Below are 25,997 nucleotides of genomic sequence, written 5' to 3'. Positions count from 1 at the left end.
CTAAGCAGGGCTGACCTTGGTTAGTAACTGGATGGGAGACCTCCAACCAAGTCCAGGGTTGCAAAGGCAGGCAATGGCAAACCATCTCTGTTAGTCTCTTGCCATGAAAACCCCAGCAGGGGTCGCCATAAGTCAACTCTGACTTGAGGGCACTCTACACACACACACCAGATACTGAATCCAGGACCTTTTGCACGGACAAAAGGATGCTCCACCACTGAACTACGGCCCCTTCCCTAAAGGACCTCAGATGGCGGGAAAGATCTTTTCCTGCCGGAGTCTCAGCTCATCAGAGCAGAACTAGAGGTGGCCATTGATCTGAAGGCTGCTTCAGATGATCAGAAGGCAAATCACGGTTTAACATCGTAACCCTGGTTAATGCTGATTCCTGTTGATGAACTGTGCAATTATTTGTTTAAAATCTTTCTATGAAGCCCTTCCACCCAAGTAGGGTCCCCCGAGGCAGCAAACATGAAGGCATCAGAGCATTTAAAGCATTAAACCAGAATTTAAAAAGTATATATAAGTATTTAACAATAAAACACATAGACATACAAACACACATCTGCTTAGCAAGGGGTTATTTGCACCCCGCCTTCTTTCCCAATGGGAACTCAAAGTAGGTTAAAACTGTCGGCTGTCTTCCATTTTACCTGCATAATCTTGCATGGATGGCTAAGCGGAGTGTGCTTGACCGGCCCAAGGTCGGTCAGTCAGCCAGCCAGCCAGCCTCCGTGGCAGAGTGGGAATTCGAATGTGGGCCATCCAGATCCTAGCCAGGCACGACACCCCGCGGGCTCTCCATTCCCTAAGCGCATTCCCACACTGCTGTCACAAATCAATGCAGGGACTGGCCCCCAGCCCATCTTACCGCCTAATTCAGTAAGCAGGTTTCCGACAACTCGCCCCGTTTCCCAGAGCGCAGGCGCGTTAGTGCGCCCCTAGTGGGGATAAGGGGGAGTCGCTCCCGGCAGCGCTCACTGCCTTCCACGGCCCATCCAGTGCACATGGGGCTGAAATGGATTGCTGCCGGGTGGCTGCCCGCTCAGGGGCAGGAAGGCCAAAGGACAAGCACTGCCAGGTGGCCTGAAGGCGCCTTCCACTGGGGTGTGTGGCTGCCCTGCCTGTTGCAGCGTGGCCTGGCCTAGCGGTGCGCTGCAAGCTGGTGCTGCTTGGCCCATTGCGGCGTCAGGTGGCCTGGCCCTGGATGGGCAGCATGCTACAATGCAGGGCTGCCGGGCCCATTGCAGCGCGGGGCGGCTCGACAGAGGAGAGGCAGAAGGTCGCCGCCCCCTCTCCCTTGACCACGGATCAGTTGGCCCACGAGCGAGGGGGTGGCTGCAGCGGGGCACCTGCCCATCCACCCTGCAGGAGGGCAGGGAGAAAACTTTCTCCCTGCCAGCTGATTCACGGCCAGAATTGAGCTGCAGAAGGGTAAGCCGCCCGCTGCCCCTGAGTCCCCTGTGCCTGCCAGCCCTCCCATGCCCCGCCAGCCAGCCCTTCCATGCCCTCTGCCTGCCAGCCCTCCCATGCCCCACCAGCCAGCCCTTCCATGCCCTCTACCTGCCAGCCCTTCCATGCCCCCTCTGCCTGCCAGTTTTCCCATGCCCCGCCAGCCAGCCCTTCCATGCCCCCTCTACCTGCCAGCCCTTCCATGCCCCCCTGCCTGCCAGTCCTTCCGAGTCCCCTGTGCCTGCCAGCCCTCCCGTGCCCCGCCAGCCAGCCCTTCCATGCCCTCTACCTGCCAGCCCTTCCATGCCCCCTCTGCCTGCCAGCCCTCCCATGCCCCGCCAGCCAGCCCTTCCATGCCCCCTCTACCTGCCAGCCCTTCCATGCCCCCTCTGCCTGCCAGCCCTCCCATGCCCCGCCAGCCAGCCCTTCCATGCCCCCTCTACCTGCCAGCCCTTCCATGCCCCCTGTGCCTGCCAGCCCTTCCATGCCCCCCATCTGACAGCCCTCCCCAATCCCAGGTTTCTAGAACCCGTTCTATTTTTTTACCACAACAGGCTTTGTTGCTAGTTTTTAAATACTTTTCATCCCCTTCCAACTGCATCAACATCTCTTTCTCCTGACCTTATCATGGTTGTTAAAAGAAAACATGAAGAGCCACATGCTCAAATTATAATAGAAGAGCTACGAGGAGAGCATTCTTTTTTTAAAAAAAAAACAGGCATATTTTGACACCACTATTTCTGTATAGCTGGTTCGTCTGGCATCTAGCGCTTCTCCTGAAAGGGGCCTGTTGCCTGGTTTCAGTGGCAACCACGGGCACCGTTTAGGCACAAAGGAACCCTGTTAAAGCAGCCAGTTCTGTACATTCAGCAGCCCAAGCTCAGTTTTGAAGAGTCTGCAGGAACTCCTGACAGCTTTGTGCAGAAAGATAAATGAGTTTGGGCACTGGAATTGGCAAGGGCCGCAGCATTCTCCTGCATTGTACGGCCTATGCTGTGTCCCCGGCTGCCTCCTCTTGGATAAAGGATGAGGGGGTGACTGTTTGCTTCTGCAGGAATTCCGGGGGGGGGGGAGTGGCCGAGGGGAGGGGTGACCCAAAAAGCTGCTGAGTGTCCACGCATGAGCAGTCCTCACACAGGGGTGCAGTACTTCCGGCTTCTCACACAGAATCTGGGCAATTCAGGTAGAGGGTAAGTTCCTCCCTGCCAGAGGCTCTTGCTCTGTGGCCCTTAGCCTTGGGGGTCTGGCCTGGGGGCTCTGTAAGAAGCTGTGTAGCTCTTACATCCTAGAAGTAAGCCTTTCACAAGTAGTCTTGTGAGTCACAAAAGCATGGCCAAGACACCCCAGGGCTTCACACGCATTTCGCACGTCACGCTCAGCTGGCTTACCCTGAGAAGGCCTCAGTTTTGAAGAATGAAAGAAATCGTTTGATGACAAGGGCTGCAAGAGGAACACAAAAGAGACGGCATTAAAATACAGCGATTAACCATGCCCTCCCACAGGAGACCAAGTGAGATGTGCCTGTCCGTTTGCAATTAGTTAAGACTGCTGCATCTGGAGACTATTTAATCTTCAGATGAACTGTTAAGTCATCAGATGACAATTCTGACCTGGTTGGATTTCTTATAGAATCATAGAATCCTAGAGTTAGAAGGGGCCTTGCAGACCGTCTAGTCCAACCCCCTGCCCAGTGCAGGAGCACCCTAAAGCATCCCTGACAAGGACTGGTCCAGCTGCTTCTTGAAGACTGCCAACGAGGGGGGACCCGCCACATCCCGAGGCAGCCGATTCCACTGCTGGATTACTCTTAACGGGAAGAACTTTTTTCCTGGTACCGTCCCTCCTGTAGTTGAACCTCTTACTTCCAGTCCTATCCTCTGCTGCCAACAGGAACAGTTCCTTTCCTACCCGAGTGACAGCCTTTTAAATACTTAAAGAGAACAGTCATGCCTCTCCTTGACCTCTTCTCCAAACTGAACATTCCCAGGTCCCCCCGTCTTTCCTCGTAGGGATTGTCCTCATCGCTCTCCTCTGCACCTGTTCCAATTTGTCCACATTGCAATCTGTACGTGCCTCTGGAGAGACAGCACAGAAGTTTTCTAAATAAAGACCAAAGTAATTTCCCCGATCTGCTCCCCTACTCCACCTCTGAGAACTGATGATCACCTGTGGAAATGGAGGAGTCCTGAGAAAGATTTTGAATGTACCTCAGCAGGGCGACTCGCTGTGCATCAGACACAGATTTCCCAACTGCTCCCTCCCAATATGTGCTCCATTTCTGTGACTCCCCCTTCTCATTCCCCCATTACTAATTTGCTGATGCCTTAAATACCTTTAGCCACCACATGTTAATTTGTAACAAACTGAACTCATTGGAATGCACTAAAAATTAATAATTACTCGTGTTTCCTCCATTACTCCAGAAAACAGTTTCAGACCCTGAATTACTCTGCCTTACAACTTACTTTCAATTTACCAGCTAACTCTTAAATGTAGGCAGTAGAAAAGATTTATCCTACATGTTTGGGAAGTACTTGTTAGAGACACGAAAACCTGGGGAAAGAACAGAAGTGTAGGTGTGGGAGCACTGGAAAAAAAACTATTATTTCTTATTCTTTCAGAATGTATGAAATGCTTAAAACAAGGTATAATGAAACTTTTACTATCTCGACCTATTGTCAGTCCCTACCTGTTGACTGTATGAGTGTTTCAGTCCAAGTAATAAACTTTCAATGCTATCCTAAACAGAGTTACTCCAGACTAAGCCCATTGATTTCAGTGGGCTTAGACTGGAGTAACTCTTCATTGGTTTGCATTGTTTATTTTGTTTACTACAGTTTATTTTCCACCTTCAAATTTTATTTTTCCTACCTCTCAGAGGGAAGGGTTAAGGTATGTATGCTATGAACCAAGCAATCACAATATACTTCACTTCATCCTAACATGCACAGAAAACTATGCAAGACGGAAGCACAGCCACCACAACTATATGGACTCCCTAAAATTCATAAGGATTCAGTCTCACTCCGACCCATCGTGAGTGCCATTGGTTCGCCGACATATGAATTAGCTAAACATCTGGCCAATCTTCTACAGGACCACATCAGAAAAACCACGTCTTGCATCAAAGATTCAGCACATTTCATCAACAAAATCAGTTCTCTGAAACTCAATCCACAGGACATACTGGTCAGTTTTGATGTTGTGTCCCTGTTTACTAAGTTTCCAGTAAAAGACACAATCACACTTATTAATCAGATTTTTCCAGAGGATGTAACAGCCTTATTCCACCATTGTCTGACAACCAGTTACTTCCAACGGGATAACAAATTCTATGAACAGATGGATGGGGTGGCCATGGGGAGCCCTCTCAGCCCAGTTATAGCAAACTTTTAATTGGAACATTTTGAAAAAACAGCTCTAGAATCAGCACCCCACAAACCTAGTGTATGGTTCCGGTTCGTAGATGATACCTTTATCATTTGGAGCCATGGTAAGGAAGAATTGATGGAGTTTTTAAACCACCTCAACAATATCCACCTGAACATACAATTCACCATGGAGAAAGAAATCGGGGGGAAACTTTCATTTCTAGATACTTCGGTCATCCGCAAAGCAAACTTTCAGTTAGGTCACAAGGTCTACAGGAAACCAACTCACACTGATCGGTACTTACACAAAAACTCCAATCACCACCCCCGACAGAAAAGAGGCATAATGAAAACATTAGTAGACCGTACAAGACGGATATGTGAACCGCACTTTCTCAACGAGGAAATTAATCAACTAAACCACGCACTTTAAGCAAATGGCTACTCTAGAAATGAAATCAGAAGAGCGAGTAAACCAAGGACAAATCAAACAACTAAGGAAAAACAGTCTCCCACAGGAAAAGTGTTTTTGCCATATATCAAAGGAATCACTGATCAGGTGGGAAAACTTATGAAAAAGCACAGCCTACAAACAGTATTCAGACCCACCAGAAAAATACAACAGATGCTACGTTCAGCAAAAGACAGTAGAGACCCCCTCACCCCTGCAGGAGTATACCGTATACCCTGCAGCTGTGGACAAGTTTACATCGGGACCACAAAGCGTAGCATCCAGACAAAAATAAAAGAACATGAAAGACACAGCAGACTTGGACAACCTGAAAAATCAGCAGTGGCTGAACATAGCCTAACTCAAACAGGGCACAGTATCTTATTCCAGGACACCAAAATACTGGACAACACTTCCAACTACTTTGTCAGACTGCACAGGGAAGCCATTGAAATTCACAAGCATAAGCAAAACTTCAACAGGAAAGATGAGACTTTAAGAATGGAGCATGGCTTCCAGCCCTGCAAAACACCAGGCTAACGAAATACTCCACATCCCACAATAGCCCTGCAGAGAAGATTAGCATATCAAGCACCAATCCATATGCAAAAGAACCTCCTCCCTCCATTAGCATTCCACACCCTGGGAAACTCTTACAGGATGGCTCAGCCCAAACCCACTTTCCTGAGTAGATATAAATTACCTGCCAACATCTTCTCCACACTGTGACACTGACAGATCTCTGTCTTTTGGTGCTACACCTCTGAAGATACCAGCCACAGCTGCTGGCGAAACGTCAGGAACTACAATGCCAAGACCACGGCTATACAGCCCTGAAAATCCACAACCACCATTGTTCTCCGGCCGTGAAAGCCTTCGACAATATAATGACATTTATGTTCCTGGATGCAGAGAAAGCTTTTGATAATGTGCCTTGGAAATTTTTGATGAAAGTACTACGAAGTATGAACAGTGGAACTGAGTTTTTAAATGGAATGCAAAGCATTTATATTGATCAGCAAGCTAGAATTTTAGTAAATGGTTCCCTAACGGAGAAATAAAAGGCCACTGTCATGCTACACAGACATGCACAATAGTGCTGCACCCTACACTGTACAGCTGTGTTAATCAGATTTCTAAGGATCCCTGAAACAGCAGCGCAGAAGATAGACATGGTCCAGGTTGCACACTGTATGGCAATGCAGCCTAGTAGTTTGGGCCAGAAGGCTCTGCAAAACTGCCAAGTGCTGCCTCCTGCAGGGAGGACAGCCACCGGCCTGTCTCATACCAGAAGGCCCCTGGGGGCAGCTCCAGTGGGAACCAGATAAATTCCTGGACAATTAACTTCAATGGCACAGAGACTGTCTGTGGGCCAATAAGTTGGGAACAGAGAGCAGCAGAGAAGGGCTACTGCTTGCATGCCCAACTAACTCATTGGCTTCCTGGAGGTTTCTGGCTGCCACTGTGGGTTGGTGGCTAAATGCTAGACTAGATGGAGCTTTGGGCTGCCTCAACAGAGCTCTTCTGATGCATCAGAACATAAACTGTATGGAAGTAAAATCAAAAAGAGTCCAGTAGCACCTTTAAGACTAACCAATTTTATTGTAGCATAAGCTTTCGAGAATCACAGTTCTCTTCGTCAGATCCCACATCTGACGAAGAGAACTGTGATTCTCGAAAGCTTATGCTACAGTAAAGTCGGTTAGTCTTAAAGGTGCTACTGGATTCTTTTTGATTTTGCTTCTACAGACTAACACGGCTAATTCCTCTGGATATATGGGAGTAGAGCAAGTTAAGAATCACAAGAACATCACAGGATGGGTGTGCGTATCAACTGCTGTGGAGAGGTGCTCTGGAGTCCAGCTTCCAGCCTATGATCAAGCAAGCAAGCTTTTGGGGAAATAAGTGTTTTATCTTTTCTCTACTCCTCTCCAAGGCCTACTGAAAAGAACAAGAGTCCAGTAACACCTACAAGACTAACGTTTGTGGTAGGGTATGAGTTTTTGTGAGTCACAGTTCACTTCTTTAGGGCCGATGTGATTGATATGCCTTTGTGAGAGCAGGTAAGCTAATAAAAACTTATATGGACATAGGTTTTCTGGTTGGTTGCCGCATGTCTGAAATGCAGCCTGCATCAGAAGGTGATTAGATCTAATACCTGGAGAGCAAAACATTATCTTATCTTGAAAGCTAAACTGTATATGATTAACCACATGCATATTAGAGGTCTACAAATCAATCCTTTGCTGGCTGGCCCTGACCCTTGGGTGCCTGGTCTAGCACAGTCTAGCCTACCGGGTCACTCCAAGCACCCTCCTGGGCTTGCACCGGAACACTGCACATGCTGCCGGCGCCTCAGTCCTGGGCTTTCAGTTTCCTCCCAAGCTCCGAAGAGTGACAGCTCTGGGATCCCCAGCCGAGGAGGTGCCCCCTCTCCCGATCAGCTCTAACAGAGGCCTAGGAGTCAGGCCTTTGCTGGCTGGCGCTGACCCTTGGGTGCCCGGTCTAGCACAGTCTAGCCTACCGGGTCACTCCAAGCACCCTCCTGGGCTTGCACCGGAACACTGCACATGCTGCCGGCGCCTCAGTCCTGGGCTTTCAGTTTCCTCCCAAGCTCCGAAGAGTGACAGCTCTGGGATCCCCAGCCGAGGAGGTGCCCCCTTCTCCCGATCAGCTCTAACAGAGGCCTACGAGTCAGTCCTTTGCTGGCTGGCCCTGACCCTTGGGTGCCCGGTCTAGCGCAGTCTTGCCTACCTGCCCACTCCAGGCATCCTGCCGAGCACTGCCCTTGTGGCCGGCGCCTGGCTCTTGCGCTCCCTCCCCGCGCGGCCATGCTGGGGGGACGGGCGAGCTTGGCGTGTGTTGAGTATGAGGCGCACCCAGACACACACACCCAGACACCCTTCCGGGCGCCTCCTCACCTGCGGCTCGGCCGGGGCCGGGCTCTCCCAGGGCAGCTTGCCTTTGCCGGCGCTGAGCACCCTGCGTGGGGGCGCCGGGGGCGGCTCGGGGCCGGGCCCGGCGTGGGCGCTCTGGGTGCGGGGCGGGCCCAGCAGCCAGTCGGTGTCGGCGCCGGGGCCCGGGCCGGGCAGGGGCAGCGCGTACTCGAGGCGCCCGTCCGGGGCCAGGCGCGGCAGGGCCTTGCGGGCCAGGCGGGCCTGCAGCGCGGCCAGGGCGCCCCGCCCGCCGGGCCGCAGCTCCACGGCGTCGACGGCGCGCAGCAGGAGCGGGCGGCGGGCGGGCCCGAGGGCGGCGGCCAGGGCGGCGCAGGCCTCGAGGGCGGCGTGGCGGACGCGGCGCTTGGGGTCGGCCAGGGCGGGCGCCAGGGCGGCGGCCAGGGCGGGCAGGTCGAGGCGGGCGGGCGGGAAGGCCAGCAGGGCGGCGGCGCAGAGGCCCAGCACCAGCTCGCGGGCGCGGGCGCGGCGGTGGCCCAGGCGCTCGGGGCGCAGCAGGCGGGCCAGCACGGGCCCGGGGCCGGCGGCGCGCATCAGGCCCAGGAAGAGCCGCTGCAGCTCGCCGCGCACGGCCGGCTTGGGGTCGCCCAGCAGCCCCGCCGCCGCCGCCACCAGCGCGTCCAGGCGGGCGGGCGCGGCGGCGGCGGCGGGGCCCAGGCGGGCGGCCAGCAGCCCCAGCGCCTCCAGCGCGCCCAGCGCCACCTTGAAGTTGGGGTCGCCCAGCAGCCCCGCCAGCAGCCCCAGCAGCCCCGCCGGCAGCGCCAGGCCCGGCCCGCCCTCGGCCAGCGCCCGCTTCAGCTGCGCCATGGCGCCCACCCGCGCCCGGTAGTCGCCCGCGTCCTGCAGCCGCGCCCGCAGCTCCCGCGGCACCAGCCCGCCCCCCTCCGCCGCCGCCGCCGCCGCCGCCTCCGCGCCCTCCGCCTCCGCCTCGGCCTCCGCCAGCGCGCCGCCGCCGCCGCCGCCCCGCCGCAGCAGCAGCAGCAGCAGCAGCAGCAGCAGCAGCAGCCCCGCCGCGGCCCGGCCGGCAGCCCCGCGCAGGGGAGCATCGCCGTCTCCAGGGAAACGGCGGCGGCGGCGGCGCCCTCGCCACGCACGCATGCACGCACGCACGCACGCCGCCCTGCGCCGGCGCGACGGAGGGGCAGGGCACGCCGGGAGCTGTAGTCCTCCTCGGACATCCGGGGCTTCCCGTTCCCCTCGGTCGCAAGCCGGGCGCCTCTGACGCGCCTTCCGTCTCCGCTCCTGTGGAGGGGCCTGAGAGGAGCCAGGGGCGCCTTCCCCGCCGCCTGCTCGCCGCCGCCTGCTCGCCCACGCCTGCCCCGGGCCCCGCGCCCGCGACTCCGGTGAGGCTATGCGCGCCCCGCGACGGGGGAAGGGAGGCAGGGCCCGCCCCTGGCTGGAGATGGGGGATCTCCAGCCGCCCCCTGGAGGTTGGCAGCCCGTCTCCCCTTCACCCCCCCCCGCCCCAGTGCCCACCCCCTGTCTCGTGTCAGTGAGTTCCACACGCCAGCCCGGGAACACTTCTTCGTATTCATTGATGTGTGCCATTCATAGTGCGCCTTTCTCACTGAGACTCAAGGCGGATTACACAGTGCGAGATCAGTACAGGCAGTAGCAAGGACATCTCCATAAACCATGCCATAGGGTAAATAAACACAACTTCACAAAGACAGAGCGTAAGCAAGGATCCAATACAGATGTGAGGAAACGCTGAAAGAAAACACAAGCAATTCTAGCGCTGACATTAGACCGCAAGAAGCACAGGCAGCTCATATATTTAAGACAACAGGCAGTAGATAAGGCAACATAGTGGTGAAGTCTGTGGTCCTGAGAGCCCCTCCTTGCAACACATACCTGCAGCAAGATCCCCTTGGAAGCGGCACTGGGCCGCTTTGGACTTTGGGAGTTTTCAGAAGCGACACCAGGAGTTCGCTTGGAGGGAGCCTCTTGGCAATGCTCCCAGTGCCGAAGAGGGTGCAGCGGAGCCCAGGCCCAAGAAGAGTGCCACAAAAGCAAGAGAACTTCTTTTGAAAAGCGGCCCCGTTTGGGGGGGGGGCATGTTCAGAACTTGCTAGAACTGCCCCCCCCCCCCTCCACTGCTGTTTTTCTTAGTCTCATTTCCCTTCTCTTTGCCCAAACAGTAACATTGATGAGACGACTTCATCAAGGCTCATGAACAAGATCACAGGAGGTGCTGCAGCCTCGTTCTGAGAATGAAGAACAATCCTTGAGACTCTTAGTGAATTTGACCAGGCCGCAAGCCAGTTTTTTCCACAAGGAAGATTCACGAAGTCTCTCATCACTCACACTTGAAGAGAGTTTATGTATGTGTGTCCTTTGTAGTCCGCCTTTCTCACTGAGATGCAAGATGGATTACATAGTGCGAGATTAGTACAGGCAGTATCAAGGACATTTCCATAAATAATGCCATAGGGTAAATAGATACAAGTTTAAAAGACATAGCCTTAGCAGGAATCCAATCCAGAGTTGAAGAAACGCTGGAACAAAACATGAGCAATTCTAGGACTGACATTAGACCACATAGAAGAACTACCTAGTAGGCTCATACAGCTGGCCCATAGCAGCACATACTTTAAGCAACAAGCAGCTCATACTTAAAGCAACAGATGGGTCATAAGGCAACGTAGTGGTGAAGTCTATGGTTCCTAACTTGTTAGCAAAGCATCTTTTCAAGATCCCCTCCCTACAATACAGCCCTCCTTTCTGAGTAAAAACACCCTTTTGAATAATTCGGTTTTGCATCTTTTGCAGCAGGACAGGGGAGTCGGGGGGGGGGGGGGGCTCCTGATTTCCTCAAGCAAGCCATTTCACAGGGCAGGGGCCACCACAGAGAAAGCCTGTGTAGGGGCTGCTGTTGATTTCACCTGTGTGCAGGCTGGCACCTGCAGGAGACCCTGTTCAGATGAGTGAGGCTACCCTTAAGAGACAGAGGGAGAGATGCGGTCCCGTAGGTATGCTGGACCAACGCCCTAAAGAGACTTGTATGTGACAGCTAATACCTTCAGCTGCCAGTAAGTTTCGCAGGGTAACCTGGTTTTTTATTTATTTACTTCCTTCCTTTCCCTCTGAAAACAGCTTAATCAAACACTCCTTAGGGGGAGCAGTTAATGTGAGACGGAAATTGTTCTCTCTTTCCCCCCCACTGTTCTTGTACAGTTAAGAAGAGTGGCCTGAGTTGTTTTGTTCTTCAGCTGCAAGGAATGAGATGCTCTTGTCGGGCATGTAGTGCTGGGAGTTTGGCATGTAGTACTCAATTTATTTGAGATTTTTAGTACACAGGAAGTGGCCCAAGTCAACAGTGCCCGAATGTGAGAGATGTTTTATTTATTGTTGATGGTGTTTATATATAGTTCACCTTTTTCATTCAGATCCCAGGCGGATTACATACTGCAAGCGAATACAATACAATCAATAATTAAGACATACGGTAAAAAACAGAAAGCAGTAGGGTATGGTAGCTGTGGATTTGAAAAGTAGCCTAAAGCTGAAACACGTCACCGAAACCTTTCTGATTTAAATGGAAGGGATTAACACGACATCTTTAGCAGCATTTTTAAACACCCGTGTTTCCTTTTGCCTTAGATGGACCAGCCGTCTCCCACCTACATGATTGCCAACTTAACTCCCTTGCACTCCGAACAGCTCCTTCAGGGCCTCAACCTCCTCCGACAGCACCATGAGCTCTGCGACATCATCCTGCGCGTCGGGGAGGTCAAGATCCACGCGCACAAAGTGGTGCTGGCCAGCATCAGCCCTTACTTCAAAGCCATGTTCAGCGGCAACCTTTCCGAGAAGGAGAACTCGGAAGTGGAATTCCAGTGCATTGCGGAGGCCGCTCTGCAGGCCATCGTGGAGTATGCTTACACAGGGACGGTCTTCATCTCGCAGGACACCGTGGAGTTGCTCTTGCCGGCGGCCAACCTGCTCCAGATTAAGCTCGTGCTGAAGGAATGTTGCACTTTCCTGGAAAGCCAGCTGGATCCCGGGAATTGCATTGGGATCTCTCGCTTTGCAGAGACGTACGGCTGCCACGACCTCTACCTGGCTGCCAACAAATACATTTGCCAGAACTTTGAAGACGTTTGTCAGACAGAAGAGTTTTTTGAGCTTACGCATTCTGAGCTGGACGAAATTGTTTCCAATGATTGCTTAAATGTGGTTACAGAAGAGATGGTCTTTTACGCACTGGAGTCTTGGATAAAGTACGATGTGCAGCAGCGCCAGAAGTACCTGGCGCAACTGCTGCACTGTGTGCGCCTGCCTCTGCTGAGCGTCAAGTTCCTCACGAGGCTCTATGAAGCCAACCACCTCATTCGCGATGACCACACCTGTAAGCACCTGCTGAACGAAGCCCTGAAGTACCATTTCATGCCTGAACACAGGCTGTCTTACCAGACGGTGCTAACGACGCGCCCTCGCTGTCCTCCTAAAGTGCTCTGTGCTGTGGGAGGGAAAGCTGGACTCTTTGCTTGCTTGGAAAGGTGAGGAAGAGCAACAGCCAGGTGCCGTCTGGTTAACGCCCTGCCTCCCCACTCTCATGTCCAGTTGCCTGTGACAGAGCAGAAGCTTCCTTTGGCAGGCCACAGCCTGGGTCTGGCAGGTCATGTAAGCGTGAGGCAGGGAAAGGAGCGCCATGGGAGGCAGTGGTGGATTCCCATGGGTGGCTCCCTCAAGCGGATCAAAAAGCCTACCCAGTGGGGCCAAAAGGAGGAGGGGCTTCTGCGAGACGGGGGGGAGGGGAGCACCGGAGTTTACGAAACAATCTGGAAATTTCAGAGTAGGGGTGTAAACTCCTTTGGGCCCTGCCCCCAAATGAACAACGATTCCTGCATAGGGTTAGCAAAAACAAAACAAAGCTTGGTAACCTGAAATGGGGCCTGCTAATAAAAAATAACGCTGAACAAGCGGTGGTGAGAGAGAGGTAGATGAGCAGGCAGCAGGGGCGGGGCGGGGCAGAAATGGGAGGGATGAGGAAATGGAAGCAGCAGGGAAAGAGGGACTGTTAGAAGTGGAAATGGGGGTTTTGCCTTCTTCCAGAAGCCCTTGCGGGTCCCCTGCTTACTGTTACAACAAACGTGGTCCTTTCTAAATTGCAAAATGGGCCAGAGTTTGTCGTTCATGTTCTGTGGCAGCAAGCCTGCAACATATCGTGGTCCTTAAGAAGCGCATTTAGCAAAGGTGGGGAGGAGCCAAGGGTTGCCCTAGGCAACTGCCGCTCGCCCAGGAATCTGTAAAGAGCCTATTTGAGCAGAGCTACAAGCATGGCTTCCTCTCACTAGACTAGAAAAGAGTCCAGTAGCAGCTTTAAGGCTAACCAACTTTACTGTAGCACAAGCTTTCGAGAATCACAGTTCTCTTCTTCAGATGCATCTGACGAAGAGAACTGTGGCTCTCGAAAGCTTATGCTCCAGCAAAGTTGGTTAGCCTTAAAGCTGCTATTTTGCTACTACAGACGACCACGGCTGACTCCTCTGGATCTATCTCACTCGACTGCACTGGTGCCAGATTTAAAGGCTTTTCTCTATGACTGGGCCCAGGCCTGGAGTCTCATTCGAAGAGTGCTGCAACCTGCACAGAGTAGCCCACTTAGCTCACCAGCACGTCATCTGCAATGGCTGCAACCTCGTGTGCCAATTAACACATAGGTGCCTTTTGTGCAGGTGGCACGCAGTTTAAATGAGGCACGGAGGCCATGCATGTTTACCTAGAGAAAACCTTCTGTCTTGTGAGCGTCCCCTTTATATTGGACTGAACAGTCGTTTTTGAAAGACGGAAACCGGTGGGAGAGTTGCCGTGGAGGGGGGCGAGCCTTGGAAGCACTGGGACAGCAGTTCAGCAGTGGGAGGAGATTTGCTGGCATTCCCCTCCTGGGGTCATAGAATCATAGAGTTGGAAGGGGCCATACAGACCATCTAGTCCAACCCCCTGCCCAGTGCAGGAGCACCCTAAAGCATCTCTGACAAGTATTCATCCAGCCTCTTCTTGAAGATCATCCATGGGTTCTATAAGCTGGTGAGGCCTATAGAAAAACTGGGGATGCCTGCAGCAGTTGCTGCCTTCTGGGGGCTTGCTCTTTTTTTGGAAAGTGAAGTGACTTTCCTCTCTCCCTCAAGAAATATTTGATTGATGGCTGACTGCCCCCCCCCCCCCGCCATTTCTGTATTGTTGCAGTAAGGGTGTTTGAACATTTATGCAGTGGAAGGGCGGCCAATGAGAAATCAGGGCCACACCTTTCTAAGCCTGTTGACATCAACAGAAAGAATGGTCTAAGGAAGATCTTTGGGGTAGGAAGCTATGAGCCAAGAGCGTTTCAGCTCCAGCTTCTACTGATGACCCCCCCCCCCCTTTGTGTTGCTGTTCTTCCTTTTCCCCAGTGTGGAGATGTACTTTCCTCAGAATGATTCCTGGATCGGTTTGGCGCCCCTCAGCGTCCCTCGCTTTGAATTTGGAATTTGTGTTCTGGACCAGAAGATCTACGTGATAGGAGGGAACGCCACCCACATGTGTCAAGGCATCAGCTATCGCAAACATGAAAGCTCTGTGGAATGCTGGGACCCTGACACGAACACCTGGGCATCGCTGGAAAGCATGAATGAGAGCAGAACCACGCTGGGGGTGGCTGTTCTGGCGCGAGAAATCTACGCCTTGGGGGGCTACGATGGACAGTCCTACTTGCAGTCAGTGGAGAAGTACATTCCGAAAGTAAAGGAGTGGCAGCCCGTCGCCCCCATGAGCAAAACCCGGAGTTGTTTTGCTGCAGCTGTTTTGGACGGAATGATCTATGCCATTGGCGGCTACGGCCCCGCTCATATGAACAGGTGAGTGCGGTGGGGTCCCTGAAGCTTGGAAGAGAAGGATGCTAAGCCCTTGCGTGCCTCGGGGGTTCAGCCTTGCTGGATCTTCTGCCAAACAACCGGTAGCTGCCCTCAGGGGGCTTGTTAGTTCTTGCTCTGGAGAATTCGCACAAGGAAATCTTGATGATCTTCAGATAAAGCCTGTAGCTGAGTTCAGCATGTTTTCCTTCAGTGCAAATCTTGTGAGAGAAGAGCTGCATGTTAATGAAGCTGTAAATCAGTTTGACGCTGCTAATTGGAGGCCCATACAAAGCGATCCCTGCGTGTGTTAGCTTGGGGTCCTTTTATCAGGCTAAGAGCACAGCCACATCGGCGTTGGTTTGGTTTTACAACTTGCTTGAAGGAAGGGGCTCCTCCAGGGATGGCTGGTGATACAGCAGGGGCATCCCAGTATTCGCACCCTGAGAGCAGGGGGGCCATATTGGAATAGGAAGGTGTGTTCTCTGGAATGTCTGGAATGCCAGCCGTGGGGTGTTTTGCCCCGCCGGTAGAGAACTAGCCTGTGGAAATGGTGGTCTTTCTTTAATTATATTCATGCCTGGCCTCTTCCTGAAGGCTAAGGGCACCGCATAGTAATAGGCAACTAGCAGGGTAAAGACCTACTGCGGGAAGGTCTAGAAGACCCACTACACTTAGGGAACACCTTAAAGCTGGAAATTAGTAACACAGTTAATCTAAGTAATTATCAAAAATATTTTTGATCATTTTTATCCAAGCCAGCTAGGCGTTAACAAATCAATAACCAAAATACAACTGCAGTGTTCCGAAGATAAGTCATTCAGAATCCAATAGATTTGAGCATCAGCTAGATTTAAACTACCCCGAGCAGTTGGTCGCTGCATCTCCTCCCCTGCCGGCCCGGCGTCTCCACTGTGGGGCCTCCAGCTCAGGAGTTGGCTTCTGGCTTCCTGGTGTCTTTGGGTTTCCCTGGAGAAATACAAAGAAGAGAGCTTCGCCTCCGCATTCATTTTGTGTGGACTCTGGAGAATCCAGACTTGCTTACAGGGTAGTTTAAATCAAGTTGATGCTCAGATCTGTTGGATTCTGACTGGCTTATCTTTGGAACACTGTAATTGTATTTTGGTTATTGGTTTGTTAGTGCCTAGCGGCTTGGATAAAAATATTTTTGATAATTTCTTAGATTAACTGTGTTACTAATCTCCATCTTTAAGGTGTTCTTTCAGCACGGTGGGTCTTCTAGACCTTCCCGCAGTAGGTCTTTATACGTCTGCTCTCCCTGAAGGCTTGCCGCAGGTGGTGATGCTAACCCTGAAAATAAAACATCCTTTGAATTCTGGATTGTTGCTTTGGGTGAGGGGAGGCAGGAAGCTTTGGAAGGAAATGTCTTTAAACCCCCGCACAAAAGATAGTCCTGCTGTACCTTGGGCAAACCTTCCTCTCCTCCTCCCACCTCCCTGAAACCCAGTACTGGGACAAAGCAGGTGTGCTGGAGTAGAGAGACAAGCGGGAAGAGTGTCAGGAGGTTTGGAGCCCAGCACAGTGCCTCTGAAAAGCCAGAAGGCAGGCTCCTTGCTTAGAGGTGGAGGAAGGGTGACGGGGCAGCGTTTCTTTTTCCCCCGTGAAACCGCCTGGGGGAAGGGTGGGGCCAACAATAGGACCAACGTGAGTGCTTCTGTTTGGTTGAGCAAATGCAGAAAGTGGATGCGGGGATCCCGTCGTCTGCATCGTCTCTCTGTTGAGATGCTGTTTCTTACCTTTCTGGTGAGCTGGCGTGTGATTGCAGGCGTGGCTTTTATCCATCCAGGTGCTTAGGCCCATGAAGTGGGGTGATTTTTCATCTGGCTGGGCATGTTGTTGGATGTAATAATAATAACTGCACTTATATACTGCTCTTCTAGACAGATTAATGCTCATAGCAGCGAACAAAGTCAGTGCCGTTATTATCCCCGCAATACAGCTGGGGAGCTGGGTTGAGAGGCGGGGCTTCCCCGAGGCTGCCTGCTGAGCTCATGGCAGTTGAGGGAGTCGAACCAGCAGAGTGCTGATGCCACAACCTAACCACTTTACTGCTACCCCACTTCTTGTTCTCCTTCTCAGTCTCAAGGGCAGGAGTCTTTTACAACCAAGTACTTTGCAGATTTTCCTCCTTTGCCTGCCAAGGGAAAACCCATCTTGAGAAGTCTGATCAATCCTCTTTCTTTGTGGTACGCAGAGGTTCTCTGTGCTGTCAGCATATCTTAAAGACAGTATCTCCTGTCTTGTGCAGTAGCGCAGGAGATTCCCAAAATGCAGCAGTGATGTTGGGAAGGCCTCGTGAGTGCTTAATTCAGCACAGAATCGGTGCTATTAACCTGCTGTTTGTCCCCATCTGCAGTGTGGAACGATACGATCCCAGCAAGGACTCGTGGGAAACAGTCGCTCCGATGGCTGACAAACGAATAAACTTTGGTGTTGGAGTTATGCTGGGCTTCATTTTCGTAGTCGGAGGACACAACGGAGTTTCTCACTTATCCAGCATTGAGCGATACGACCCTCACCAAAACCAGTGGATTGTTTGTCGGCCAATGAAGGAACCCAGAACAGGTAGGATGAATCCCAAGAGGGAGGGGTGTGTGTGTATGTCTCTCATAATATCACCAGTAGCAAGCCAGTTCACAAGCAGACAGACATTAACACATACACACGCAAAAACCAAATTGCTGTGCAAAGCCCAATGTCATAATATAAGAACATGCAAAACATATGCTATCAGGAGTGGATGCAGTTAAAACCACTTTCAAAAACTCTGGCATAGTGGTTGTGAGTGGTGGGACTCTAATCTGGAGAACTGGGTTTGATTCCCCCCTCCTCCGCTTGAAGCCAGCTGGGTGACCTTGGGTCAGTCACAGCTCTCTCAGAGCTCTCTCAGCCCCACCCACCTCACAGGGTGATTGTTGCGGGGATAACAATAACATACTTTATAAACCGCTCTGAATGGGTGTTGTCCTGAAGGGTGGTATATAAATCTATCATCGTCTTCGTTATGGTTATTATTGTTATAGGGATGCACCAGATCCTAGACCCGAGTTCTTTTAAGCCAGAGTAAACCTTGCTGGGAACTCCTTTGCCCCTTATTCCTGGGGTGTTCTGTTCTCCTGAGCTGCCCACGTTATCTTGTGTACAAAAACTTCTGCCACAATAAAGTCGTTAATCTTTCCAGTGCCACAATGCTTTGTTTTACAGCAGCAGACGAACACAGCAACCCCTCTGGAATCTGAGTGCTGTAGGTTCTCTGTTCTTGCTTGGTAACAGGTTAGCCCATCCTGTATGCTGACTTTGCCAGACAGAGTTATGTCCTCCTCTTGGCTTCAGTGGCTTTAGAAGAGTGTAGTTCTGTAAATGTAAACTTCTGCATTTAGGAAGGAAAAATCAAAAGCATAATTATAGGATGGGGGAGACTTGTCTTGGCAGTAGGTGAAAAGGATCTAGGGGTTGCGCTTGGAAATGCAAATATGTCAGATAAATGCTGGAAATGTAAAAAGCATGAAGGATCATTTTATCATATATGGTGGACTTGTGAGGTAGCTAAGCAATACTGGGGAGATATAATAGAAATAATTAATGAGGTTTTGCAAACCCAAATAAATAAGAACCCAGAATTGCTGCTACTGAACTTGGGAATGGAAGACGTTCCAAGGCAGTACAGAACATTGCTATTTTACATGACTACAGCAGCAAGACTTTTGTATGTGCAGAAATGGAAAGTGCAAGAAATACCAACTATAGAAGATTGGATTTACAAATTGTTGTACATGGCAGAAATGGACAAAATGACAAGAAAACTGAAAGATCTTGATCCAGGAGAATACATTGCAGACTGGGGGAAACTGAAACAATATTTAGAAAAAAAATGGGATGTGAAAGGAGGACTGTGGCAGTTTGAGAATTATTAATTTGTGATTTTATAAAGGGGAGAGAAGTAACTTTACCATTAATGGGGAAATTTAGTTATTAATTAATCTAAGCTAATACTATTATTAAGAAGATTGTATTAAAAATAGATTGGTCAAACAGCTAGGAATAGAATGGATATATTAGAGAATCTGAGATATAGAATAATTTGAACATGCTTAGAATAAGGGATACAATATATATAAGATTTAGAAGAATATAGTTAAAAATAATTTAAACGATAAGATGGGTTAAGGGTTGGAAAGCTGTTGGAAGTCAATAAGGAGGGGGGGAAGGGTGGTTGTTATCATTTAGGTAATATGGGGAATGTATGTAAATTTATGTACTCACCAATAAAAATTTTTTTGAAATTTTTTTTTTAAAAATGAAAAGGATCTAGGGGTCTTAGTAGACCATACACTGAACATGAGTCAGCAGTGTGATGTGGTAGCTAAAAAGGCAAATGCAGTTTGGGGCTGTATCAGCAGAAGCATCGTGTCCAAATCATGAGAAGCGATGGTATCGCTCTACTCTGCTCTGGTTAGACCTCAGCTAGAGTACTGTGTCCTGTTTTGGGCACCACCATTTAAGAAGGATATGGACACTCTGGAACATCTCCAAGAGGAGGGCAACAAAGATGGTGAGGGGTCTGGCGACCAAGTCCTATGAGGAAAGGTTGAAGGAGCTCGGAATGTTTAGCCAGGAGAGGAGACGACTGAGAGGTGATAGGATGACCGTCTTCAAGTACTTGAAGGGCTGTCAAATAGAGGAGGGCGTGGAGTGGTTTTCACTGCCCCAGAAGGATAGACCAGCACCAACGGGCTGAAATTAAATCAAAAGAGCTTTTGGCTAAACATTAGGAAGGACTTCCTGTCAGTTAGAGCAGTCCCTCAGTGGAACAGGCTTCCTCGGGAGGTGGTGGGCTCTCCTCCTTTGGAGGTCTTTAAGCAGAGGCTCGATGGCCATCGGACAGCAAGGCTGTTTCTGTGGACCTGGGCAGATCCTGAGAGGGAGGGAAGGAAGGGTTACATCAGTGCTTCGTTCTCGTGGCCCCTTTGTATGTACTCAGGGTAAGGCCAATCACCACCTTGGGGTCAGGAAGCAATTTTCCCCAGGCCAGTTTAGCTAGGGATCCTGACAGTGTTTTACCATCTTCTGGGTATGGAGTAAGGGTCAGTGTGTGTGTGTGGGGGGGGATGTAGTTGTGAATTTCCTGCATTGTGCAGGGGGTTGGACTAGATGACCCTGGTGGTCCCTTCCAACCCTATAATTCTGTGCTTAGGAGGGCACTGTAAGATTCTGATTATGTACACACATCAAAATCAGTCATATCGAACTAGATAGGGCTTGCACTCCATCATACGGATATTGATACAGGATTAAGTTCCTCATCATTGGTGTGCTTGTGCTTCAGAAACCTTTTCTTTAAAATTCTCTCTCAGCCGTTCTGTTTGTGTCTCTTCCTCCTCTGCAGGAGTTGGTGCTGCTGTCATTGACACTGACCTTTATGTGGTCGGCGGCCACTCCGGTTCCTCCTACCTGGACACTGTCCAGAAATACGATCCCCTCTCGGACACCTGGCAGGACGTGGCTGGCATGATGCATTGCCGATGCAACTTTGGCTTGACTGCACTTTGAAGAGGCTGCGCTGGTGGACGCAACTGGCTTGAAGGTGCCTGGCGAACGGGGCCCGGATGCTGCCTTCCTGGGAGTCGGGAGAAAGGGCTGAAGGCTTGCTTGAAGCGCAGACTGCTGATCCCCACTGAGAATGTGGTTCTGGTGGTTCTTAATCCCAGAAAAGTGGGCGGGGGCGGGGGGGGGGGAGGAGGTGTGGAGCAGGGTTTCAGGCGGGGAGTCAGGCCGCACGAGGTCACCGACACGAGAAGTGCTGCATGGCCAGAACCAGCCGTAGGAGCTCCCCATTCCCTCTGGCCCCGCTGGGGCCTCTGCCGCCTCCCAGGCAACTGACTTAGTTAACCTTGCTGGCGATGAGGGGTCCTCTGAGCGCAGGCGGTCTTTTCTGTAGAGGTCCGGCTACATCTTTGCGTTGGGAGACTACCATTGCTTCACGGTTTTTTACAAACACTAACCTAAGGGCTGCCTTTTTTCTTCAACTCAAGGTTTGTAAATAATCCATGCCGTAGTCCGTGTGCCCAGACTCTCTCTCTTCCTCCCTCCCTCCTCCCCCCCCTTTTTTTTTTGGATGACTTCCTCAATAGGTTTAGGGATCCTAATAAGGAGGGGCTGGTTTTTCAGTAAAAACCTTCAGGCGGCACACTTAATGCCTTTTTGCCCTGTATTCTTTGGACCTGCCCAAGTTCTCCCATCCCTTTTCTAACTCTTGGGTTCTTATTTGGCTGGGAAGTCACCTCGCTTACAGGCTTAGCCCAGAGGTCCAGCTTTCTGCAGCAGATCCCACGCGGCCTCCTGGTTTTCTGAAATGACAGATAAGCTTCCGAGCCGGTGTCTGAAGACTTCGTCACAGGGTTGTGCTCCCGCCCCTCTGCCCGGCTAGTGGTGGCGCCTGACTCCAGCTTACCCAAAGAGACCTGAGCTCGCATGTGTTGGAAGAAAGCTCCTTGTGCTGTTCGTTGAGCAGAGTGGATGATTGCAGCCCACGAGACGAGCACCCTCCTCCCCTGCCGCTCTGTGGATATGGACTCACAAACGGCTGTAAAGAACAGGAGAGTGATTTATTTTTCGCGTGTCCCTGTTCTGACGTGGTGCTAAAAGGTGAGCTATCTAGCACGGGCGTTAATAATCCGAGGGCAGTCTGACAGAAGCGGTGGCGCCTGCATCGCAGCCCTGGCTTGGCAGGCAGCGGACTGCTTAGGGAGCCCTGCCAGCCGCAGAGGTGGCTCATGCCTGCAATTCTTCCAAGTTCCTTGTTTTCCATGCCCGTTAAATCATCTGTGCCTACGGAAAGTGTCCAGTCTTTAACAAGCCAAGTTTTTGTTTCCTCCCGATGAGCTGATCAGATTCAAACAGGTTCTTTAGGGGTTGAAGAGAGGAAGCGCCACCCCACCCCCCCACCCCTCCGCATAGATGGGCATTGGCAGCTGTGTCCCTCGGGAGAGCTGCCCCCTGGCCCCTGCTTGTGTCCGTGGGACCCTCCTGTGCTTGAGGGATTGCCCTCTAGAAGAGTCAGACTTGAGGCCTGTCCCAGCCTGCAGAGGCAGCCCTTTGTGTGTGTCCTGTAAGCCAAGCTGACGTTTGGTGGGAGGGAAGCAAAGCCCGGCTGGCTTATCCTTGTATGCACTCAGCTTTTAAAGTGACACTCCAGCTATGTTTTTACATGTTTGCCGACACAGATTAGTTTTGTACTTCGACTGTGTGCACTATTCCATTTTTTCTGTATTCACAAACATGCAATAATAGGAGGCGGGTTGAAAAGCCTTTTTCTTCAGAGTATCTAAAGATGAGGTTCTCGTGAGGGGACTTTCTTTGTTCCGACCGGCAGCTGGAAAGCTGCCCTTTGCGGGGTCTTGCTCTCCTTGGAGCTGGCTGACACTCAGGCCGAAGGTGGGAGCGTGCCCGCTGTCTCCTGGGGTCACGTGCTCGCGAGGGGGAAGCCTTGCCCGTCTGCAAACCTTTGCACATACGAGTTCCTGAAACTGGTCCTCAGATACTCACAGAAGAGTTTTCAAGCGGGTAATGGGCAAGCACGTGCTGTTCTGCAAAGCAGCCCTGGAGTGGCTTGTTGATTCTTGTTATGTAGCAATAATAACAGTGACTTTCATGGCAAGTGAGTGGGAGCGTGTGTGTGTGCTGGGCGGGGGCGGGAACCCATTCATTTCCTTGGGGCTTGTGTGAAGGAAAGCTTGTGAGCGGCTGCAGAGAGCAGCCAGTGTTGTTCTGATCAGTCCCAGAACTGCTGGACTAAACTGATGCTGGCTTAGTCTCTCTCCCTCTCTCCTCTCCCACTCTTAAGAGGGCTGTGTGCTGAGTGAGATTTTGGGACAGGTGAAAGACAGATGTGTGAGAGAGGGAGAAAAATGGCTGATGCAGTCCGTGTTGGAAGGAGAAGATGTAAGAGCATTTCTGTAGGTAAGCCACATGGCTTTAAGAGGAGAGCTTGGCCACGTTGCTGGTGTCTCCTGCAAATGGTTGGCCAGACGTGAACATTTCTTAGCAACCTTGAATATGCTTGAGCCAGGGATGTGTTTCCATAATAGTCCTGAATCTGGTTGTTAGAATGAGATTCGGTGTTCCAAGGTCTGACCTGTAGGAAGAAGGCACTTTCCCTGTAGAAGCATTCCAGGTTGCTATGTATGTCACAACTTTTTCTCAAGGATTTCTGGGCATGTGGAAGGGGGGGGATCATTCTTGTTGGGCAGTATTCAGAATTGTTAGCTGATTGAAATTGGGTTCTTCGTAGGTGTGTTAAGTGATGCAGAGTGTCTGCATTACAATCGGGTAAGTGTGAGGGGGAACAGCCATCATTTTGAGATGGGGCTGCATGGACTTCCTTCTTGCTGATGAATTGATAAATGCCGTAGGTACCAGTTGTGTGTCAAATACAGGAAATCCTTTATTCTGCTGAAGACACCTATGACGGACCCCCACCCTTAACGCTTCCCACTGTGAGCATATTTTCCCGCCAAAAATTCAGTTTCCCTGCTTTGACTGAGCAGCCCCAAGTAGCGTGTTAATATTTGTGGTTTTGAAAGTCTGTTTGTCCCATCCTGACATGCAGATATAATTTTGGCTTTTTGCCTAGCCCAGGAATTTGATGGGGAAAGCAGGAGCCTCCTTCCTTTTTTCTTGGAAACGGTACTAGAAACAGCATTTAAAAAGGAATTAACAACTTTATTTAACAGGCAAGAGTTGAATAAATATAGTCAGGGGATGGAAATGTGGAGGTAGAATGTTGTTATTACAGAATACACTCCATGTAACAGGCAAAATAGTATCCTTGAAGCTTATTTTCATGAATCCTCGGTTCTTAATAGTGAGAGGTGTTTTACTTAGTAATTTAGTTACAGCAACCATGTTTCTTCAGGAAGTTTCCTATGACAGTTCAGATTTTCTGGACTTAGTCACTTTCTCTGTGCACCTAACTCCTTTCTTGAAACTAGAGGGTATTTCTATCTCTTGAGTAGTCTAAAACTTTTTTTCTCTTCACCACAGACCCAGGGTCCTCCTCAGAGCCCAAACCCCCTTCGAAACACGGCCAGAATTAATCTTCTTCTCCTTAGAAGATATAACTCCTCTTCTTTTTGGGTTGAAAGGGAGTCTCAACCCAATCACTCTCTCCAAAACACACTCCCAGTTCTCTGGTGTCTGTGTAAAGCTTATTCTGACACTTATACTTTGAATTCTTAGATAGAAGTCTTCCTCAGGACAGTAAAACTACTCTAAAGGTGAACCAGTCTCACTTTTCTTGTCAGACTCCCTGACTCCAAATCCTGTCAGAAACCAAATGACTGCCTTCAAACTGGTTCTGACAGTCACTCCAGAATGGAGTTTTTTTTTAAAAAAACTCCGCTCCTCGGCACTTATCATATATTTCCCCCCCAATCTATCGCTGACAATTCAGAGAAGAGAGAGCAACCTGTCACTCAAGCTCTCTATTCTAGGGAATAGTCAACCCTTTCCCTCCCAGCTCTCTGATTTTGCTGCACTTTACGTGCAGTCCACCACAACACCATACTTGTTTCTCTCTTTGGGAGTATAATGTCCTATTCACTGAAGCACTCAGGTGCAGGCAAATTGGACAGCTGGTTTTAATACCTGCAGGCTGCAATAAGCTAACCATTGTTCAACAGTTTTATCTTGCAGGGAACGTCTTTTTGCATTAAGATGTCATACACCTTAAATTATCATCCAGTTCTAGGAAATCATTCAAACAACGTTTAGACTTTAAGGGAAAGCACTTCCAAATGCCCTAGCTTCCTGTTGTAAAGCTGTTCAGTTGTCTGGAAGTATAATTGCTTAAACTTGCGGTGTTGTATGGAAGTCGGCGGGATGCATAACCATCGTTTGTGCAGGAAAGCACTCTTGGAGCCAGAAAGTTGTAGCAGTGAAAGGGGCAGAGCCGATGTCCAGACTTGCCTGAAAATGTTGTCCCTCTACCCCTGTGAGCATTTTATTCATGCTCAAAGGTGCTCTTCCTTCCAGTTAAAGTGCAGAATAAGATGGATCAGCAGCGGCTTCTGTGGAGGTGTGCAGGAGCATAGCGTTGGCTTTGGAACCCTTCTGGAGGCTGGGTTCCTTCCTTGCATTCTCTTCTGTCCATCCTACCTGCCAGAGCTAGTTAAATTCATTGTTTTTGCAGCTCCCAGCATTGTAAAAAGAATAGGAACTCTCCATGTTTGCCTTAAATTTCTTTCACTTCATTCAAGAATTGGGTGACGATTCCTCTTTGCCTTACATAACTGTGCTATAACCTCTGTGGTCTGAGGCAAGTTAGTTCTCCACAAGATCCTGACCCTTCACGCGCTACGTGGTGCTTTGACATGCATGAGGGGTGGGGGTCTTCTATGAATTTATCAGACAACTAGTGCAGTTTTGGGTGTTTGCATTCTGCCTTCCCTGTGTGTTCCCATTTTGGTTTACAAAGGTCGCGTTTGATTCGAGCGGGGAACTGCTCCAAGAAGAATTTTTGTTTGTTTTGTTTGCTGAATGTGATAATGCTCTTATCATTGTGGAAGTATTTCATTTGATTGTGCAATGTTTACTAAATAAATCTGTGGAAGTGTGGAGTGTCCTTTCTCTTTTTGTTCTTTGTCTGTCAAAGCTTGGGGCAGCTTTCTTTCTTCGACTCCTCTTCCTTCTCCCTCTTTATTATTGCTCATCGTCATATGTAACAGGTATTTCTTTGCCCAGCTTATCTTTATGCTTATGGTGCCCTTGTGAAGTTGCTCGTGGCTTTGGGGCTGAGATCTGTTTCACGCAGTAAGAGATGGTGGGTCAGGGTCCATCTGAGCCGTTATCCTATCGCAACAGGCCAGTGGGACATTTCTGGGGAACGTACCTACCTACTTTCTGTTGTGGGGGGGGA

General features: G+C 50.5%; 2 protein-coding genes across 2 annotated transcripts in view; one reads left to right on the top strand and one right to left on the bottom strand.

The window, feature by feature from the left end:
* Positions 1 to 9,406, bottom strand: part of TOGARAM1 (TOG array regulator of axonemal microtubules 1) — a 35,970-nt gene extending 26,564 nt beyond the window's left edge. Inside the window, exons 1-3 of the mRNA XM_054971633.1 lie at positions 9,335 to 9,406; positions 8,196 to 9,161; positions 2,841 to 2,892 (exon numbers count right to left, since the gene is read on the bottom strand). Of these exons, the coding sequence (XP_054827608.1) occupies positions 2,841 to 2,892; positions 8,196 to 9,161; positions 9,335 to 9,406 (1,090 nt within the window). The remainder of the gene's footprint in view (positions 1 to 2,840; positions 2,893 to 8,195; positions 9,162 to 9,334) is intronic.
* Positions 9,391 to 20,785, top strand: KLHL28 (kelch like family member 28). Its single transcript, XM_054971070.1, has 5 exons — positions 9,391 to 9,571; positions 11,832 to 12,730; positions 14,624 to 15,067; positions 17,439 to 17,647; positions 20,469 to 20,785. The coding sequence occupies exons 2-5, from the start codon at positions 11,832 to 11,834 to the stop codon at positions 20,630 to 20,632; spliced, it is 1,716 nt and encodes a 571-aa protein (XP_054827045.1). The 5' UTR covers positions 9,391 to 9,571; the 3' UTR covers positions 20,633 to 20,785.
* The last annotated feature ends 5,212 nt before the right edge of the window (positions 20,786 to 25,997 follow it).

This window comes from Eublepharis macularius, chromosome 2 (genome assembly GCF_028583425.1).
Source record: "Eublepharis macularius isolate TG4126 chromosome 2, MPM_Emac_v1.0, whole genome shotgun sequence".
NCBI classification, from domain to species: domain Eukaryota; kingdom Metazoa; phylum Chordata; class Lepidosauria; order Squamata; family Eublepharidae; genus Eublepharis; species Eublepharis macularius.
This window is presented reverse-complemented; position numbering and strand designations above follow the sequence as displayed.

Coding starts and splice junctions, on each gene's coding strand:
- KLHL28 (XM_054971070.1), top strand. CDS start 11,832: ATGGACCAGCCGTCTCCCACCTACATGATTGCCAACTTAACTCCCTTG. Junction 12,731..14,623: donor CTCTTTGCTTGCTTGGAAAG/GTGAGGAAGAGC, acceptor CCTTTTCCCCAG/TGTGGAGATGTACTTTCCTC. Junction 17,648..20,468: donor AATGAAGGAACCCAGAACAG/GTAGGATGAATC, acceptor CCTCCTCTGCAG/GAGTTGGTGCTGCTGTCATT.